The sequence below is a fragment of the Helianthus annuus genome, chromosome 8 (genome assembly GCF_002127325.2).
Source record: "Helianthus annuus cultivar XRQ/B chromosome 8, HanXRQr2.0-SUNRISE, whole genome shotgun sequence".
NCBI classification, from domain to species: Eukaryota; Viridiplantae; Streptophyta; class Magnoliopsida; order Asterales; family Asteraceae; genus Helianthus; species Helianthus annuus.
In genome coordinates this window covers 12,530,717-12,550,816 of record NC_035440.2, presented here as the reverse complement: position 1 = coordinate 12,550,816, position 20,100 = coordinate 12,530,717, and the positions used below count along the sequence as shown (strand labels likewise).

At 35.7% G+C, this 20,100-nt stretch overlaps 3 protein-coding genes across 3 annotated transcripts; 2 read left to right on the top strand and 1 right to left on the bottom strand.

The window, feature by feature from the left end:
• The first annotated feature begins 6,398 nt into the window (after positions 1-6,398).
• On the top strand, positions 6,399-7,914 carry LOC110872104 (30S ribosomal protein 3-1, chloroplastic). The gene is made up of 2 exons (XM_022120873.2): positions 6,399-6,746; positions 7,506-7,914. The coding sequence occupies exons 1-2, from the start codon at positions 6,516-6,518 to the stop codon at positions 7,773-7,775; spliced, it is 501 nt and encodes a 166-aa protein (XP_021976565.1). The 5' UTR covers positions 6,399-6,515; the 3' UTR covers positions 7,776-7,914.
• Positions 7,915-8,442: 528 nt separating this feature from the next.
• Positions 8,443-11,500, top strand: LOC110872103 (homologous-pairing protein 2 homolog). The gene is made up of 6 exons (XM_022120872.2): positions 8,443-8,596; positions 8,681-8,706; positions 10,098-10,365; positions 10,466-10,536; positions 11,008-11,196; positions 11,268-11,500. The coding sequence occupies exons 1-6, from the start codon at positions 8,569-8,571 to the stop codon at positions 11,364-11,366; spliced, it is 681 nt and encodes a 226-aa protein (XP_021976564.1). The 5' UTR covers positions 8,443-8,568; the 3' UTR covers positions 11,367-11,500.
• A 688-nt stretch (positions 11,501-12,188) lies between these two features.
• LOC110872102 (IST1-like protein) lies at positions 12,189-14,390 on the bottom strand. The gene is made up of 4 exons (XM_022120871.2): positions 14,159-14,390; positions 13,218-13,321; positions 12,953-13,124; positions 12,189-12,856 (listed from the first exon to the last, which is right to left on the bottom strand). The coding sequence occupies exons 1-4, from the start codon at positions 14,342-14,344 to the stop codon at positions 12,365-12,367; spliced, it is 954 nt and encodes a 317-aa protein (XP_021976563.1). The 5' UTR covers positions 14,345-14,390; the 3' UTR covers positions 12,189-12,364.
• Positions 14,391-20,100: the final 5,710 nt, after the last annotated feature.

Genomic DNA, 20,100 nt, shown 5'->3' with positions numbered 1-20,100 from the left:
AATAAAATTTTATATATTAAATAATAGAAAGTTATATTTATAAGAACAATACTGTACTGGCTGAATAAATGTAATTTTATATACCAAATAAAAAAGCTATATATTTAAAACCACATGTATTACACGGGTTGAATACATGTAATATTGTTTACCAAATAATAAAATAATACATCTTTAAAAAACCTCATTTATTAGATGGATTAAATAAATTTAATTTTATATACCAAATAATAAAAAAGTTCCATCTTTAAAAATATGTGTATTACACGGTTTGAATAAATGTAATTTTCTATATTAAATAAAAAATATATATCTTTAAAAAACTACGAATTGAATAAATATAATTTTATATATCAAATAATAAAAAGTTATATATTAAAAAACCTCATGTATTACACACGTCAACTAAATGTAATTTTGTATAGTGAAAATAAAAATATTTAATATATTAATACTTAGTTTGGTTTTCGTGATAAATAATTTGTTTTATTTAAAAATATTTTAAATTAACAATTTAAAATTAATGAACGATAGGTGTCACGCATTAATGTTTTATTATAGAGTATAGTATATATAAATATTTAGATTGATATAAATAGATTATTTTGTTGTAGCAAAATTTGTTAACGAAATCTCAATAAATTTAACTCTTTATTTAAGACTCCGTAAATGTATAAATGATAAATAATATTAGTTAATTTTATTTTAAGTTTTGTTAAATCTATTTGATACCAAACTAAACAAAACGTTCAAATATATAGTTAAGATCAAATTAGATAATTAAGTTTGAATTTGATGTAAATAGATAAATATAAAAGTTATAATTAATTCAAATAAAAAATATTATAAATGAGAAGGAGATTAAACTAAATAATAATTATCCATAAGATATTAATTAAAAGAGATTAAACTAAAATAACAATTATCTATAAGAAATAGTCTAATATGATGACAAGTGTCCCCAAAATGGTTTCTTGGTGCAGACTTGGCCTAACCACTTCTAAGATCTTCTAAAGTCTGCCGAAGGTTAAACACCACCACCCACCACCACTGTCAACCACCCACCACCGTCCATCACCACCACCACCATCTACCACCATCACCGTCCACCACCACCACCACCATCCACCACCACCGTCCACCACCACCACCACCCACCACCACTAGCAGTTTATTTTAGAAGTCTACATACGTTAAAAAACACTCTTCTTCTTGCAGACTGCAGAGGTTTGGTCCACCTCTTCTTATACAGATGTCTGCAGATGTGGTCCGCAGATTGCAGACAATTTACCTCTTAAAAAACAAACAGCCACCCAAAAGTTTACTATGCAAAAAAAAAGCCACTATTCATATCTCTAAGGGAAAGGGACTTGGTATTCTACGGAATCGAGGGAAATGCTTAGCTTACGAGAAAGTTACACCAAATGATACGTCGTTTTGTCCAAACTCATATTTCTAGAAAATGGAAACACGGTTAGTCTCGTCACAGGGAGAGACGACTCTTTGTGAACAAGCTCGAACGCGAGAATAAGTATGACCAAGTTATTTATTTTAATAATAACTAGTCTTAAGCAGTTAAGCCGCCCGTGTTGCGAGGGGCGGGCTTAAATTCATGCTTGGTAGCAACCAAACGACGACTAAGATAAAAAAAAAACTTTAAAAAACACGAATTTTTAAAACTAGATGATTCACGTGACGTAAAATGTAGATGAAATTAAATTTATAACGACGCATATTAGAAATCAAAGTAGCAACCAAACAATGAAAAATTTATGAAAAAAAAGTAAAACAAAAACTAATAAAAAGACTAAACATATTTAACTTTTGTGACAAATTATTAGAAATCAAAGTTTTGTTACTAAAATGGAAAACACCAAGGTGCTGTTTGTTTTTTCAGAAAAGTTATGCGCAGGCTTTCTGTCTGCACCGTGCAGACCACACGCAGACTGTTTGTTTTTCCGAAGACGTTTCATTAAAAAACGTCTGCGTAAGCTCTTCTTCGTGCAGACTTGGCCTAACCACTTCTAAGATCTTCTAAAGTCTGTCGAAGGTTAAACACCACCACCCACCACCACTGTCAACCACCCACCACCACTGTCAACCACCACCACCATCTAACACCATCACTGTCCACCACCATCTACCACCATCACCGTCCACCACCACCACCACCGTCCAGCACCACCACCACCCACCACCACCAGCAGTTTATTTTAGAAGTCTACGTACGTTAAAAAACACTATTCTTCTTGTAGACTGCAGAGGTTTGGTCCACCTCTTCATATACAAATGTCTGCAGATGTGGTCCGCAGATTGCAGACAATTTACCTCTTAAAAAACAGACAGCCACCCAAAAGTTTACTATGAAAAAAAAGCCACTATTCATCACATGTTATAAATATAAATATAAATATAAATATAAATATAAATTAATATAACTGAGAATTATATGCATTTTTAATGTATTGTTATAAACTAGATTTTGCCCCGCCCGCGTTGCGGGGCACTAAGCCGAATGTTTCTCTTTCATAACATGTACGTCTGTGTTTCGGTTCATTATACATATTACTGATAACACGATTTAAAAAAATTACATTGAGTCAACAAATTAAATTAAAAAAATATCATACTTTTGCTTAAGAAAAACAAAAACGAGAGAAAAACAATAATTTTAAAATGGGGCAAAATTGTAATTTTTCAGGATAAATGAGCGTGTGCCAGACAGCCGCCTGACACAAATAAAAATTACATTGAGTCAAACAATTAAAACAAAGCACTACTATAGTTTTGTAAAAAAAAAAAAAACTAAAACGATGGCATGACTGTAATTTTACACTGAGGGCAAAATCGTAATTTTGGCTGGGAAACAAAGAAAAACGATGGCAAAAATGTAAATTTAGATTGAGGGTAAAATCATAATTTGGCAGGGCGGGGAAAAAACAAAATTAATGGCAAAACTGTAAATTTAAACGGGTCAAAATCGTATTTTTGAACCTAGTGCAAAATGATAATTTTTAGATGGGAGCAAAAGCAAAATTTTATTTTGAACTGTGGTAAAAATGTAATTTTGAAATGATGGCAAAATCGTAATTTTAAATTCGGGATAAAATCGTAAATTGGTTGAGCCAATGGGGGAGTGCCAGACAGCTTCCTGACACTATTCCCCCATCTTGTGTCAGTATTTATATATCGGGGGCAAAATCGTAATTTTACTGGGAAAGCAAACAAAAACGATGACATAAATGTAAATTTAAATTGAGGGAAAATCGTAATTTAGCTGGGTGGGACAAAACAAAACTAATGGAGAAATTGTAAATTTAAACGGGACAAAATCGTAATTTTGAACTGAAGACAAAATTGTAATTTTTAACTAGGACAAAAACATAATTTTATTTTGAGCTGGAGGTAAAAACGTAATTTTAAACTGATGCAAAATCGTTATTTAAAAATGGGTACAAAATCGTAAATTGATCGGTCAAAGCATGTGAAGCATTGTTCACCAAACTTTCAAAATGTTGTAGAGGTAATTACTCATTAAATTATATTTACAAATTACTCATTAAATTATATTTACAAATACTATAAAGTTTAAAATTTTCGGTGAGTAGATGACGGCCTCTTAACCTAGTTGCACTACACACTAATCCTTAATTCTCATCAAAATAGTGCATGATCGAGTCTTACAAATTGAGCAAGAAGAACATGTGGTCTGTGACAAAAATTGGGAATTCCATTTGGGTCTTTACAATCCACAAACACTTGTTAGACCATATGTAGTGGGGCGTTTTTTTTAAAAAAAATTCAAAAAAAACGCCTGAAAACGCCCACCCCTCCATTACATGGGGCGTTTTTTTTGAAAAAAATTTCAAAAACTTGAATTTGGCGTGTTTATGATAACGCTTAAAAGGAACTTTGGATGTAAGTACATGGGGCCTTTTTCTGACAATGAAGGAGACTTTTAACCAAATTCACTTTAGTCAACATCACTTTTTCCCTTTAAACCTGACATCTTGACCTTTTTTTTTTTTTTATTAAAAATAATATGGGGGTTATTGGTATAATGCCCCACTACGCCTATTTTGTTATAATGCCCCATGTATGACTAGGATGACACGTGGCGTATAATGCCCCATGTTGGGGGCATTATTCTTGTTTACCACTACGGGTGGTCTTATGGATGTGACTCTAAATCGAAAACCTCTTTTTAAATAACACTCATTATAGACCACATCACATCAATTTTATGAACCCTTTTTAAAATAAAAACCTGTTTTTTTTTTCTAATTTAATAATACTTATGCGAAATGTTAACCTACAAAATTGAGCATCGTTCATCGTCGGTTTTCAGAACCAATAATGATAAGGAAACGAGTATCATACGGTCTAAGGGGTTATTTATTTACCTCTTAATGAGCCTCTTAATGGCTCAGATCTCTTAATGGTTCAGACTTCTTAATGGTTCAGACTGTTTGTTTGGCTAGCAGATGTCTGAATGGTTAAGACATTTGCCTCTGAATGGTTAAGAATTATACTGAGTCTGAATGGTTAAGATCTCTAATCTGAATTGGTCAGACATTTGTCTCTGAACAGTTAAGCATTATACTAACTCTTAATAGTTCAGATCTCTTACCGGTTTAGCGCTTAACCATTCGAAAGCTATCAAACAGCCCCTAAGTCATGTAGATGCGACTCTATATGACTTTAAAGGATAAACATTTCAGACCAATTAAAGTTAAAGAGCCCCTTAAGCTTGCAAAGTACAAATTAGTATTATTGAATAAATTATAACTAGTGTTTTTAAACCAAGCAACATCATTGAATTATAGCAAGTGAAATCCAGAACTTTTTTTAAAGTTACTTTTTTTCATTAACTAGGGTTAAGACCCGCCCGCGTTGCAGCGCGGATACATCGTAAACATTGAATGGATTAGTCCAAACGTTATATGATACATTAACCATATGGAAACACACATTTCGACGTATCCAGTTGAACGCAGTGTAACCTGTATAAGCATTGTGATTGGATCAAGCGTAAAGTAAATGGAATTCATATCGAACAATCATAACGTATTATATATGACCCAACTTATACAATAAAAATGTAACGGGTATGAAGGAAAATATGCACATGTAATCGAAAGGGATTAATTAGAGCTTTCGAAAAAAAAAAGAGAAAAAGAAATCATAATTTGACTCCACTCGGTTCGAAACAAACTTTACGAAACGTACATAAAATAAATACGAAAACATATTATATTTGACCTGAATCATTTCCCAAAAACGTTTATGTCGAAACGTAGAACAACTTGAACTTATACGAAAACGTAAATATAAACATGCATATAAAATGGTTTCTTTAAACTAAAACGTATTATATTTGACCTTACTCGTCTATAAAAAAAAGTTTACGTCGGAATGTAGAAGAAATCATATTTACACATACCCGTACATAAAATATGCACGTAAAAAATAGTTTTTAAGTAAAGGAAATATAGGGGTAAACCGAAACAAAAAAATAGTAAAAAATTTAATAGGTTAAAAACGTTTGTAAAACCGTGCCAAGTAGCACCAATGCCACAACCGCATCGACTCTCAACATCGTAAAAATAAAATAGATAAAATAGTAAAAATTACACTGAACGAAAAGCAGACTAAAATCGTTGAACCACACACACCCGTTACAATGTCTTAATACGAAGAAATTAACCAGAAACGTAAAACGTAGAAAATAATAACTTAGTGGATCTACGACTCGCCCGTTGCGGCGAACTTTTCAAAATGGGAAAAATGGACGCGTTGCGACGGGTCTGTCAAATATGAAAAATAGAGCAAAAACGTTGAGCCTCACATGAACGCTACGATATGTTAACTCGCAAAATTTAGAACGAAACGTAAAACGAAAAACTTGCGAAAGATAAAAAGCATGGGATACGAAAGTTGTAAATAATAAAGTGTTGTGTTAAATTATAAAAGATGGAAAACTTTGGGGTAAAAGTAAAAAAAAAGAAAAGGGGTTAAAATGTAAATTATGAAAAGTTTGGGTTAAAAAGTAAAAAAATCAAGTTTTTTTTTTAAACACTCACTAAGCACAAAGTACAACTAATGATGCACATATAAGTTGGTTATTAATATATGGAATGACAAAGTACAACTAATGATGCTCATATAAGTTGGTTATTAATATATGGAATAATTTCTTCAATCTACAACTTTTTTCACTCTTTCAATTTATCAATTCCCATTTCCCATTCGGTGTATTGTGTTTGGTAGTGACTTTTCACTAGTGAATTATGGGCCGTATTATGAACCATCCATGAAATGGGCCTTTAGCTTAGTACTAGGCCCAAATATACATTGTTTTTAAAATTTAAATTTAAAGTCATCTAATGTATGGCCAGTATAATCCCATCCCCTCTTATCCAAAGCACTATCAAATGATCTGAACTCACACTCATACTCCTTTTTTACAAACTTCATAAATCTCTTTATCTGTTTCTTCCAACAACAAGAAGAAGATGTTGTCAATGTCCATTCATCAAGGAATCAAACCTTTGCCTTGTCAAAATCCCAATGTTGTTGGACTCTTCAAAACCACCCCGTGTTTATTCAAGATTCATCAAACTTCCTCTTTTTGCAACAAGTCCACACAAGTTCAGAGATTTCACAAACTATCTGTTTCAGCTGCTGTTGAAGAAGCCATTGTTGAAGAAGCTCCATTACCCCCTGTCCCTGATCAAGAAGATGAGGTATCTCTCTTTCTATATACAACTCATATATACACATATTATCCTTTGTATGTTCATAGAATGACGGAATCATCATTTAATTTTGAATTATGATATTGATGAATTTAGTGTGTGAGTTTTTAAAAGGACACCAAGTGTAACATGAAATTTGCGGGTTCGAGACAGAGTTTAGTTTAAGTGTTTCCGTGTTAGTTTCAGGTCGAACCCACTAACATGTTTAGCCAAACAGGTCGTGTTCGGGTCGATATTTTAGGTTTGGGTGACTCATTTAACCTGTTCATGTTTTGAAAAATTTGTTTTATAGCTTTTATGTAATATGTAATGATATAAACTAATCGAGTGATTTATGTTAAAAAAAAATAAAAGATAAAAGAGATATAGGTTAAATGTAACTATTCTATATATTATGGTTCTAAATGTGTATTTTTAGAGTCTTAACATGAAAACAAACTAAAATAAAATAAAATTTATTTCGGGCTAAACAAGTCGTGTTGGTGTCAATACGCAAAAACTCATGACATTAGTATTTTTGGTTCTAAATGTGTATTTTAGAGTCTTAACATGAGAAAAAAAAACTAAAATATAATAAAATTTTGGGTTAAACAAGTCGTTTTGGTGTCAATATGCAAAAACTCGTGTTGTGTTCGTGTTCATATGTCTGACACGACTTTCTTGTCAGTGTCGGGTTCGACCCACCAACATGTGAACACGACTCATTTAACAACATGATTGACGATGGTTATAATTTGACAATATTAGGGGAGCAAGGTGCAAAAGCCAAGAGTAGTGTTGAAGTTCATATGGATGGAAAAGAACATAGGGCTTGGGCTTGATCAAGAGATACCAGGACATGGGACCATCCCTTTGAGCCCTTACTTCTTTTGGCCTAGGAAAGATGCTTGGGAAGAACTCAAAACCACTTTGGAAAGCAAGCCTTGGATCTCTCAGAAAAAGATGATCATCCTCCTTAATCAAGCCACTGATATCATCAATCTTTGGCAACAAAGTGGTGGCAATTTGACTTCCTAAACATGTTTTGTAATCCCCAACATAAGTTTCATTTGTTTTATTCCTTGTTTCTCATTTGTTAAATGTAGCCTTTCTTGCAAAAGTGACTCAAAACCTCAAAAATTGATTTATGACTCACTATCTCCACATTAAAAATATATATCCAAAGAATACACATCTCCAATTTGTACTTTGTAGTTTGTAGCATATAATAATATAACCTTATTTTAATGTAAGTTTAAGGGTTTTGTATTAGTGAAAATTACCAAACTAATCAAGTTTACCAACATTTTTACCAAAATAGTCACTAAATTTTAGCTTGTCGTAAAAACGCGGGTAAGCTTTAGCCGATGTAAAAAACGGGGACTAAGCCGCTAAATTGACGGTTAAAGCTTAGCCGTCATAATTGGCGAAGCTTATGTGACAAATGTGATTGTGCGGAATTGTGAACATCTATTTGATACTAAAATATATTGTTCAACTAGGATAGAGATGAGCAAATGGTACTGATACTGAATTTACCGAATCAAAACATTTTCAGTACCGGTTTGATACATAGTCTTGACATTTTCGGTACCGGTTTTTACCCTCAAATACCAGTATCGAACCATACTATATCAGGTATATTCGACACCGATACCTTTTTTTTTAGAGATTTTCACCTAGCTCTATGTTAAATCTGATACGGCGTCGTATTGGAGCCCCACGTAATACGTATCCATCACACTTTCACTTCCATTTTTGGGTATTTGATCAAGGTGCCCGAGAAAGTTTTCCCGCGCTTTCTGAACAGTCTAAACCCTAAATCGATACGATGGCTCCAAAATCCGATAGCGCCGAAGGTTAATTTCATCTCATCTCTGTATATTTCAACTTATAGATTATCCACAAGTTCATTAATCTGTTCGCCGTTGTACTATTTGCAGGAATCGTTCTCAATTTCGTCAACGAGGTATAAATCAGTACTCTACTTCTCTGTTTACCTCACAAGCCTTGTTAATTGAGATTGTTCTAGCTTATAATCACTGCTATGAAGCTTTGATATGTTTAGCGATGTAGGAATTAGGATCACACAAAAATGTTTTAGTTTCTGTATGATTTTCGTCAGATCTTCAACTTTAGGTTGAAGTATTGCGAGTTTGTGATGTTATTAGTTTGTTTTTATGTGTGTTGTTTGTTGTTTGCTGGCAATATTGTTGTGAAGCTTATCTAGAAAGGCTTTTAGCTAAAATTGTTGTTCAGGAATGCGTAGCGTAGGAATGGTTTTTACTAACAAGGTTCTAGTGTAGCTCGGTTTTGTAACTGTGAGCGTGACAGTGTTTAACTAGTTTGATTTAGATGATATTGATTCAGGATACAATTATTTTTATGTTTTGTGTTATTATAAGTGTATAACTGCAATTCATTGATGGATTCTTCTATTATGCAATAGATGGCTTTCTGCATAACGTCGTTTTGGTTTTTAAACTTTACTAGGCGCAGATTACTTGTATATAGTGTGGTAACTTGTATGTGTTTATTTTAAAAATGTGACTAAGTTCAGGAAGAAAGTTATCTAAAAATTGATACCGTATGTCAAGATAATGCAAATATGTATGAAGCTGGTGTTTTGTATTTTGAATCTTATTACATCACAATCAACCAGAGTTTATTAGACTGACTGTACAGAAAGAGCATACAATGTTAAATACAGTGGCGAAGCTTGACCATGAAAACGGGGGGGGGGGGGGGGGGGTCGAAAACGTATATACCCAAAAATTTCTATACGAAAAATACATATATAACACTACTGAGCGAAAAGTTCGGGGGGTCGGGCGCCCCTCCCGGCCCCTCTTAAGCTACGCTCTTGGTTAAATATACTATTATTAAGAGGGGTCATTGGTGAAAGCAAAAAATTACTTTAAATATGTTCAGAGGTGTAAAAGCTTGAGGGGCCCTTGTGCTTTTATATATATATGAATTATAAATTTGTATATGAGCAACTATAGCGTTATAAGAAGAGTTTGTTTTACTAGCTTCACTGTAGCTGGATTGCCACGCATCCTATATAAATTTTGGATTCCTCTCTTGTCATAGCGACTTTTAGTAGCGAACAATAATAGAATAAAAGATACTGCTACTTTTTCTTCTGTTTATCAAACATTTAACAGCTCTCATGAAGAACAACTGAGTTCTAGAGCTATTGTTTTGGAATATAATTAGAGTTACAAGGAATTTTCATAACAAAATCTTATCCTCCAATTAGTTAGAGTTTGTTTTTTTACGCAGTATTACTTTATTTTAAACTATTTACTGTTTATCATTTTGTCTCTGATCTCTTTTTTGCGGTGTTGCATTTTACAGCAAAACAGACCCCTGAATTCTCAAGTTGTTGCTGATTTCCTGCAAAAATTTAACTTGAAAAAGACCGCTGTACAGAAGGCTCTCGATAATCTTGCTGAGGGTGGAAAAATAACCTTCAAAGAATATGGTAAACAGAAGATATATCTTGCTAGACAAGATCAATTCGAGATACCAAACACCGAAGAGCTTAATCAAATGAAGGAAGAAAATGCCAGATTACAAGAGATGCTGGAAGAACAAAAAAAGTCAAACAGTCAACTTGAGGGAGGTACCCTTTCTGTAACTGTTTATTATATCGGTTTTGAAATTAGTAACGTTTCTAATCACTACATTGCTATTTGTTAACTTGATAATCCCTATTGTTGCAGAGATTAAGTCTCTGCAGTCAAACCTAACGCTAGACGAGATACAATCGAAAGATGTTCAGCTAAGAAAGCAGGTTTGTGAAATGACTAATCTGCTCTTTTTTATCTTGATAAAATTTTGTAGTTATTTGTTAGAGTAAAATGCTATTTTCACCCCTGAGATTTGGCCACTTTTGCGACTTTCGTCCAGAGGTTTGTTTTTCCGCATCTGGATCCAAAAAGGTTTGAAATCTTGCCATTTTCGTCCGGCTCGTTAACTCCATCCATTTTCTCTGTTAAGTCAGGGGTATTTCTGTCTTTTTTGTTAACTTAAAGGGCAATTCGGTCTTTTTCACTTTATGTACGAAAATACCCCTGACTTAACTGAGAAAAATGGATGGAGTTAACGAGCCGAATGAAAATGGCAAGATTTCAAACCTTTTGGATCCAGATGCGAAAAACAAACCTTTGAACGAAAGTCTCAAAACCGGCCAAACCTCAGGGACGAAAATGGCATTTTACTCTATTTCTTATTTTGAGACTAATTTATCTTATAATTATATCAGGTCAAAGAATTGGAAGAAAGATTGACTAAATTACGCGAAGGGGTAACTTTGGTAAGCCCCGAAGAACGAAAGCTTGTTGAGAAAACATTCTCAGATGCAATCAGTCATTGGAGAAAGAGGAAGAGGATGTTTAAAGACGTTTGGGATACTATTACTGAAAACTCACCCAAAACTCCAAATGAGTTTAAGGTTTTCTTTGTTAAATATTTTTTAATATTAATATTGCAAATGTTATTATGTAATGTGATATACCTGTGCAGGAGGAACTTGGTATCGAATATGATGAAGATATCGGTGTGAGCTTGCAGACGTATGCTACTTTGATGCCACACGGGAATAAGCGTCTTAGGGGAAAGTAGCTTTCATCTAGCATGGCACATTTATAAATAAATGTTTTAGCAAGTAAGATTTATAAATTAGTAGTCTCGTTATGGGGAAAATTGTTGACGGTTATGACCTTGATATTGAATTAGTCTTTCTAGTTTCTATATGTCATGTAAATTGTTTCTAGAGAATATAGAAAAGTTATTAAGCTTTTGACATTTATCTTTTTATATAAATAGTCCACTGGATAATTTGAAAAATTCAGAATAGAGTTTACAATTTTATATAAAAGGTCATGTGGAGAAATAGTTTAATTTGTGAAAGAGTTGATAAGGATTACAGTCAAAGAAAGCAGCTTTCCTAGTCAAATTTGGATACACCTAACCTAAAAAGAACCTTGTACACAAATAATCATTTACCAAGTTTGATGCTGGATTATTATATCTAATTACTTGGGTTGCTTGTAGGTCTGATGTAATTAATTTACAATGATATAGTGTACTGTTGTCAATAACGGTCATAGCGACTGTCATAGCACGCGTTGAGCGGTGCGACATTAATATAGCGACATTTTTAGGTTTTTATTATTTCACGTAAACACACAACGGTCCATTTACTCATGTCTTCATCTGCTTATTTTAGCTATTTTGGTGGCGTGAATGTTAATTTGTTGATTATAATTGGTACAATAGTTGAATACCTGAATGTGAACTTTTTTTTATTTTATTTTCTACAATGTTGCTAAATATGAAATTGTGGGCACTATTTGGTCGCTATCACTACGTATCATATACTGTCACCATTTACCGTTATTCGCTATCGACAAATATCGTAGAATGTCCCATTTCAACCCGATCTTGATACCTCTACTAACACTCTTTATGTTAAATATGTTACTCTTGCAGAAAGTTAATAAAAAGAATGTGACTTGCTACATAACCACTTCAAAAATGAAACCCTCTACTCCTTAAAAAATAATCAAAATAAAAATGAAAGAAACCAATCTACATAATCACCACAACACTCACGACGCCTATGATCCAGTTGTTGCACACAGTGCATCTTCAACACGATGCCTGAACGGAAACTGCTTATAAGATGAGAAGTATACAGTCCTAGACGGAAATCCTGTTTCTTCTTTTTCAATCTTATACCTGCTTGCATCGAAATCCATCTTCTCGAATGACTTTATATTATCGTCATCCGAATAATCATCTGAATACAAATCCTCATATTCTTCCGCTTTCATGTCGTATGCTGATCTTTCACCTTCTTCTTCTTCTTCTTCAATAATCTCATCATCGTCCGATTCAGAATCACATCTTGGACTTGAGTCACTCATGTCAAGATTTGACTTCATGGAGTAATATGACACTGATTCAGACAAACTCGAAACTTTTTCAACCGTTTCTGGTAAAACCGTCGTGTCTAGTTGCAAAACTATACCGTCTTCTTTAGCGATTTCTGTCAACATCATCGTTCTGTTCTCCAAACTCAACTCCTTTGACGACAGTTTTTGTATCATCTAAACATCACACAAACATGTTTTATCTATCAGAATTATAGAACAAGATATGTTCGTTAGATGAAAACATGATTACCATATTTTCATGTTTCTTACTTTTTGACAAACTCCACTGTTATGTCTTGACTCAGTAGCACCATCAGTAACTTCCTTTCCAAAACGAGCGGTCAGGATTGCCCGGATCTCTTTGAGTTCAGGGAACTCTCCACATCTTGGAGCTGCGTATAACAGGCTCGAAACGGCCTCTTTTAGCTCTTCCGGACAATAACTGTGGAAAGAGTTTATAAAGAAAACGATAAGGCATATGTCGAATTTCATGCGATCAAACATTCTAATGTGAAAATTTGGAAAAAGTACATACTTTGCTTGTTCTATGAGGCTGGCTTTTTGTTTGAGAAGATGGCAATAGTCATGTATCATATCATATACAAGTAACATGTTCTTGTCCTTGATCACTTGCTCAACCTGTCACATATAATTTAATCAAATATCAGATGTATATTTTGAGGTTGTTCATGGTCTAGATCCGCCGTGATGAACGCTAACTACAGTTTTTGGAAACAACAAACCAAGCTGGCTAGATTGGGTGGGTCAGCCGGATCAGTCTTGGAGGGGAGATCTACCATTCGACCAGCCGACATTCTGGTCTTTGGATGGGTTGGAGGAAAACACGCCTGTGTGGATTTAACAGGGGTTTCCCCGCTTGTGGGCTTAGGGAGTAGTGCTTTCACAGTGGGCCAGACTGCTTTAAAGGCTGCTTCGGGTAAAGTGATCAAGCATGAGAAAGCGTGCCTTGACAACCAGCACGTGTTTATCCCATTTGCTTTTGATACTTTTGGTTTTCTGACGCCAGAGGCTGTGGAGCTACTTAGTCGAGTTCAAAGGGTCATGCATAGTAATGTTATGACCCCGAGATCTATGGACGTAGTTTTTAAAAGGCTTAGTTTTGCTATTCAAAAAGGGGTAGCGGCGCAGCTTGTTGCCCGTTTACCAACTATCTCGATGTAAATTATAAGATAAAATTATATGTATTTAAAAAAAAAATCTAAAGATATTCATGTAAAAGAAAAATCATTAGTTTGTATTAATAATTTTAAAATTATAAATACGTTACATGATTTTTCAAAGCGCACCATACCATGAACTAAACTGTTTGGATCTTAAACTGGCCAAACCGGGCTAACTTGCTTTGTTTTAAGCAACTCATTCGGTTTTAACGGTTTATAACACCCTTGGTATAGTCATCATTTTTGAAAAAAAAAATTAAAAATGATGGGTAGAGAGAGACTAGAGAGAACGTACCCGAAGGAGGGCTTGGTGGTGGTGGTTAAGGCGGAGGAGTTGAATAAGATCGGAGTGTGCTATGGTGTAGCGAGCATGGCGGTTGTTTTTAAGGATGGCTAGGCGGGAGATGGCGAGGTTTATGACGGTTTTAAGCTTAGAGGTCTTGAATCCCCGGCCAAGGAGTGCATTAAGCTTTCTTCCCATAGTGTTTGTGTTTTTGGGATGAATGCTTAATTGCTTATTGCTATGCACAAGTTGATGAATTAAGGAACAAGAGAATGAGACCCTTTATATACAACGTAGGAGACTTTTCTGTTGTTGTCAAGTGATATTTGGATATTTATCAATATAGTACCTTAAGGTTTGTTGATTGTACATTTAAACCCCTTTGACTTTGAAAAACGTGTGTGCTCTCCGTGTGTGGATTTTAATTAAGGAGTAAGCAAAGTGCATATAGCCATATACGTCTAAATTCTATCACTAGAGCAAGAGGGGTTGTTTTGTCATTTTGACAAATTTGATGCGTGGGCGTTGACCAGGTCACCTAGAAATGGCTTTCAAAACATGGGCCAATTCCAGTCTCATTTATACTACGATTATCATCGACTATGACCCTTCTTTAAATGAGTACTAGTCTTCCCAAAAACAATTTAAAACACAAAAAAATAATAATATTTGGATGCGTATTCTATGTTTTTTTTCACTAGTTAAGAATGATGTGATATTACGTGTTGGAACCTGAAGGTTTATTCATGTAGGTTAACAATATTAGGGATTGATTATGTAATTAGTTATCTATGTTTTGGGTTAAACATTGTGGGTTGGGCTAGAATAGGTGTCGCATGGGCCTAAGGGTGTTTTCGGCCCTAATGTGTTTTGTATATAAACACCCCTAATCACTTGATTAGGGGTTGTTGATAGCGAGTAGAAGGCAGGCGACACAAGGTATTGGAACCGAGTTCCATCCGAGATTTGTATCAGTCATCGTTCATCGTGAATGCAAGTTTCGGTTTGATTCTTATTTATTGTTTGTTATTTGATCTTAATATTAGTTCTTGAATCACCTTGTGTTTGATTTCCGCGCTCTCACAAGGTTTAGATTGATATCATTGAGATCCTCACGGGTTTTACAATTGGTATCAGAGCCATTGAAGCCATTCAAGGGCTCGGTTTTGATATCAATCGGATTCAAGAAATTGCATATATTACTGATCCGGTTTGTTGAGTGTGTTTGCAGATTTTTTATTGACTGTTCTTGACAAATTCATTGGAAAAATCACTGATTTTGGTTTGTTGATTTCAGTATTGGTGTTTGCTGATTTTTCGGGAATTCGGTGCAACAGATTCAAAGATTACAATATCTTTGAATTTTGGAAATTGCTGAAAAGTCGGGATTGCGAGTAAACAGTTCTTATCACTTATTGTTTTGCAGGTTACGACTCGCAATCACCCAGTTGCGGCTCATCACGCTTCAGTTACGACTCGCAACCTCTGCTGGTTTCGGTTCATACTGCCTCAGTTACGACTCGCAACCAAAGGATTGGTCTTCACTCGCAACCGTGGTTTCGGCTCATTCGGTTTTGTTACGACTCGCAACCATTCAGTTACGACTCGCAACCACAAAAATCTTGACTCGCAACTTACGTTGTTACGACTCGCAATCACTGAAGTTTCGACTCGCAACCTTGTCAGTTTCGACTAGCAACCATCAGAAAGATTGACTCGCAACCCCGTTTCGACTCGCAACGACATTGTGTGACGGAAATTTGGACTGTTGATTTTGGACTTAATAAAATTAATTAATTAACTGATTAATTAACCATGTCAACCAACAACAGTGAATTGTCTGCCCTAACTCAACAACAAGAACTGGATTCAAAGTTAGGAACCACAACACGTATTCCGAGATTAACTGATGCCAATGACTTTCCCGAGTGGAAATGGCGCTTTGAACAGCATCTGAAAGTTAAAGATTACAAGCTATGGCGCAGCATCTTGAGAGGACCTAGGGAGATTATGATGGAAAGCCCTACAGAACCTGATGTTAAAATCAAGAAGCCTCGAGATCAATACACTGAAGATGATTTGCTCATTGTTGAAGAAGATGATAGAGCTCTTTCCTATCTGACCATGGGTTTGGGTCCTAATATCGCTATGGGCTTTCGCACCTGCAAATCTGCCAAGGAACTGTGGGATTCTCTGGTAGAAGTGTATGAAGGTAACGAAGATATGAAAGAAAGTCGAAGGAACTTGCTGCAACAAAATTTCAACAATTTCAACCATATTTATGGTGAAACAGTAGATAATCAGATCCAAAGGTTTGTCAAGCTGGTGACTCAAATGCAAATGGAAGAAATTCATACCACAAACGCCTCCACCAACAGACAACTTCTCAATGCTTTGCCCAAGAGTTGGGATCATCATGTTGCTATGATCAAGAAGACCAAAGATCTTGCAAGATGCACTCTGTCTGAGATGATCTCGCATATCAAAGCTTGTGAATTGGATGACAAGCAGAGAGAGACTAACTACAAGAACAGCATGCTGGCTGCCGGTTTCTCAATAGCTCCAACCACATCCAGTGACAGTAACACAGCTCTTCTGTCTCAAGGAGGATTCCAAATGTTTCGCAATGCTACAGCTGCTAAACCTGCTCCCACTTCAGCAAACGTCTACAACTCAGGGTCCTCTACTCAAGCTTCCCCTACAAGTGCTGGAAAGGCATCTGCTGCACCTTCTGCCTCTGTGGCGAGCAATGAAATGGTTGCCTTCTTCTCGAAACAGTCAAAAGAAAATCTTGAAATTGCAGCCTCAGTCATAAATTGCTTGAATGCCTTTACTTCGGGAAACCTTGGTCCTCCTAAGTTTTCCATGGATGATTTGGATCAAATTCTTCCAGAAGATGTGGAAGAAATGGATATCACGTGGCAGATGGCTATGGCGGCTTTTAGAGCTAAAAACTTTGTGAGGAAAACAGGGAAAAACAAATGGCAGAATCTTACGTTCTCGGGCCCCGCAAAGATGCCATTTGAGTTTCGTTGCTATAATTGTCATGAACAGGGTCATTTAGCTAGAAATTGCACGAAACCCAAGGTGAATGGTGAACAAACTCCAGCTCAGCCTGCTGCTCCTGTTACGCCCAATCGAGAAAGAGCTCTTGTGACTACAACTGGTGTGCCTGCTGATGATGTCAACAGTGGAAGCCCACAACCTATGGGATTGGCCCAAGCTTTGGTGGTTCAGCCTGATTCGCCTTTTGACTGGAGTTCAGAGATAGAAAGATTAAACATCTCAGCTCCTGAAAATCAAGCCAACTCAAGCAATATCGCTTTCATGGCAAGCAACGATTCGGTGAATGATGATGTGAAGGTAGCACAGGAGGAGGAGTCGTCAGCTGAAAACTTCGCCTTCATGACTCAAATCCTGTCAGCACCTGTCAAAGGTCTCACTAAAGAAGAGGTAATTTCTGTTTTCTGCACTTCTGAATGTAGGGAACGAGTTGAGGCCTATAGAATCCATAACGCTGAGCTAATCGAAGACTATAATGAAATTAAACGCAAAAATTTCACTTTAACGAAAAATGAAAAACTTTTCAAAGAAAAAATCGAAGCTCAGCGTAAGGATATCGTCCAACTCAAAGACGATGTTAGTGTAGCCACGGCCCAACTCATCATAGTTAAAGAAAAACTGTGTGAGGTAACTAAGGAACTGGAGAATGTTAGGGATAAATATCAAATTAATCAGTTAAACATTAAAAAATTCGATTCCTCCAGTAAATTAGTTAAAAATCTCTGTGATCAACAATTGGCTTACTCTAAGAAGAAAGGGTCGGGATTGGGTTATAATCAGACTCCTCCTCCGTACAATAACAATTACACATATTTACATATGACCGAGGAGGAGATGCTGAATGAAAGCAAAATGACATACGGACCCAAAAATAATAAGCCCTCAGTGAATGTTGAAGGTTCCAAAAATAGTAAGTCCTCAATTAATGGTAAACCTGCTGAAGAACAGGTAAAACCAGAAACGTGTTTTGTGTCAAAGGGTACTTTTGATCCTAACAGTTCTTCGTCATGTGCAGATAAAGTACCTGAAGTGATATGGGGAGATGTGTTTGGAAGTGAACAAGTTTTAGAATCTGATTCTTCTAAAACTTCTTTTGATAATACTAATTCTGGTTGTGTGTTTGGACAAGCGTTTTTGAACTCTTTTCATAGTTATGTTTCGTCTTCTTTTGGGCCTGATGTTTTGGGCAAAACAGTGAATGCTTGTGATGAACCTTTTAAAAATGCGTGTGATGATGAATGTTTTGCAACTGCTGAAAATTGTGATTCTAATGTTTCTGATTCTCAAGGTGAAAATAGTGTGACCAACGATGTTCCTCAGGACACTTTCAGTGAAACCACTGAAAATGCTTCACAAGAAAACCAATCACACACTGATTTTTCGTGTGAATCAAATTCAGTGGACATTTCTACTGATGAATCTGATGGAACTTCTTTGGATGGCAACGATAGAAAGGAGTCATTATTTGTTGATGACGTCTCAGCCTCGATCGAGACTGAAACTCAAAATGATTTGCAAAACGAGAAAGAAGTTTTCTTAAATGAGAGTTTGAAAGAAAATACTTGTGAAGAAAATCATAAGTCAACATCTGAAACACCTAATCAAAATGATTTTCATAAAACAGTAAAAAATGAAAACTCTACTTTTTCAGATTCTCATGCTTGTGCCAGTGCTAGTTCTGACTCTTAGGTATCTACAAGCTCAGGGAAGGCACAAGCAAGTCAATCAAAACAGAACAAGCAAGCTCCATCTTCAAGACCCAAAAGACCCGCAACCACTGTGAATCATCAAAAATCTTCCACAGTGAAACGACAGATTTGTTTCAATTGTGGGATAGCCGGGCACATTGCCAGAAACTGTGTTTCTTTGTCTTCCTCTGTGCAGTCTAAAACTCAACACGCACAACATCAGAAAGTCAAACCAAATCGATTTGGTCCTTCTAAGTCAATGAAGACTGATAGGTCTAAGACAATGAAGAACGACCATCGTAGGGTCAGGCCTTCTGATCAAGATTGGAATGCAGCCAAACGTAGACATAAAAACCGGCAAAATCATTTTTCAGAAAACAGATTTAAGGCGTTTGGTAATTATGCTAACAACTGGTCTAAACAATATTGGAAACCTAAACCTAAAGCCGTGCATTCCAACTTGCCTCATACACTTCATAAAAATTCTGCCAATGCGAATTCATCAAAATTTTTAAATAAAGAAAATTTAGTTTGGCAGAGGGTAACGTATTTCGATGCTCAAGGAAAACCCAGATCCACTATGGGCTGGGTTCCTAAATCTAACTAATCCCGCTACTCGTGCAGGAACAGCTGTGGAGGACTACCGTGCGCCTCTGGTACATGGATAGTGGCTGTTCCAGGCACATGACAGGAGACTTATCCCAACTTGTGAATGTCAAAGAATTTAATGGTGGATATGTCTCATTTGCGGGAGGTGAATCTGGCAGAATCACTTTGAAAGGAACTGTTCAAAACGGTGTTCTCAGCTTTGAAAATGTCAATTATGTTCCAGAACTGAAGCACAATCTGTTAAGTATTTCGCAGATTTGTGATAGAGGGAATTCAGTTCATTTTACAAAGAAAGGGTGTCATGTTCTTAAGCCTGGGATTGTTATTCCAGAAGACTGGTTCTTGATGACAGCTGAAAGAAAAGGAAATGCTTACGTCATTGATATGAACAAGAAACCGTGTGAAGAGATCACTTGTTTATTTTCGAAGATTTCAGAGCATGATGGTCTTTTGTGGCACCGTCGACTTGGGCACGTGAATATGAAAAATCTGAATCGTCTAGCTAAAGGTCAATTGGTACGAGATCTTCCGATTAAGGATTTCATGTTGGTGGAAAAGTGTGTTGCTTGTGCGAAAGGAAAGGCTCATCGAAAA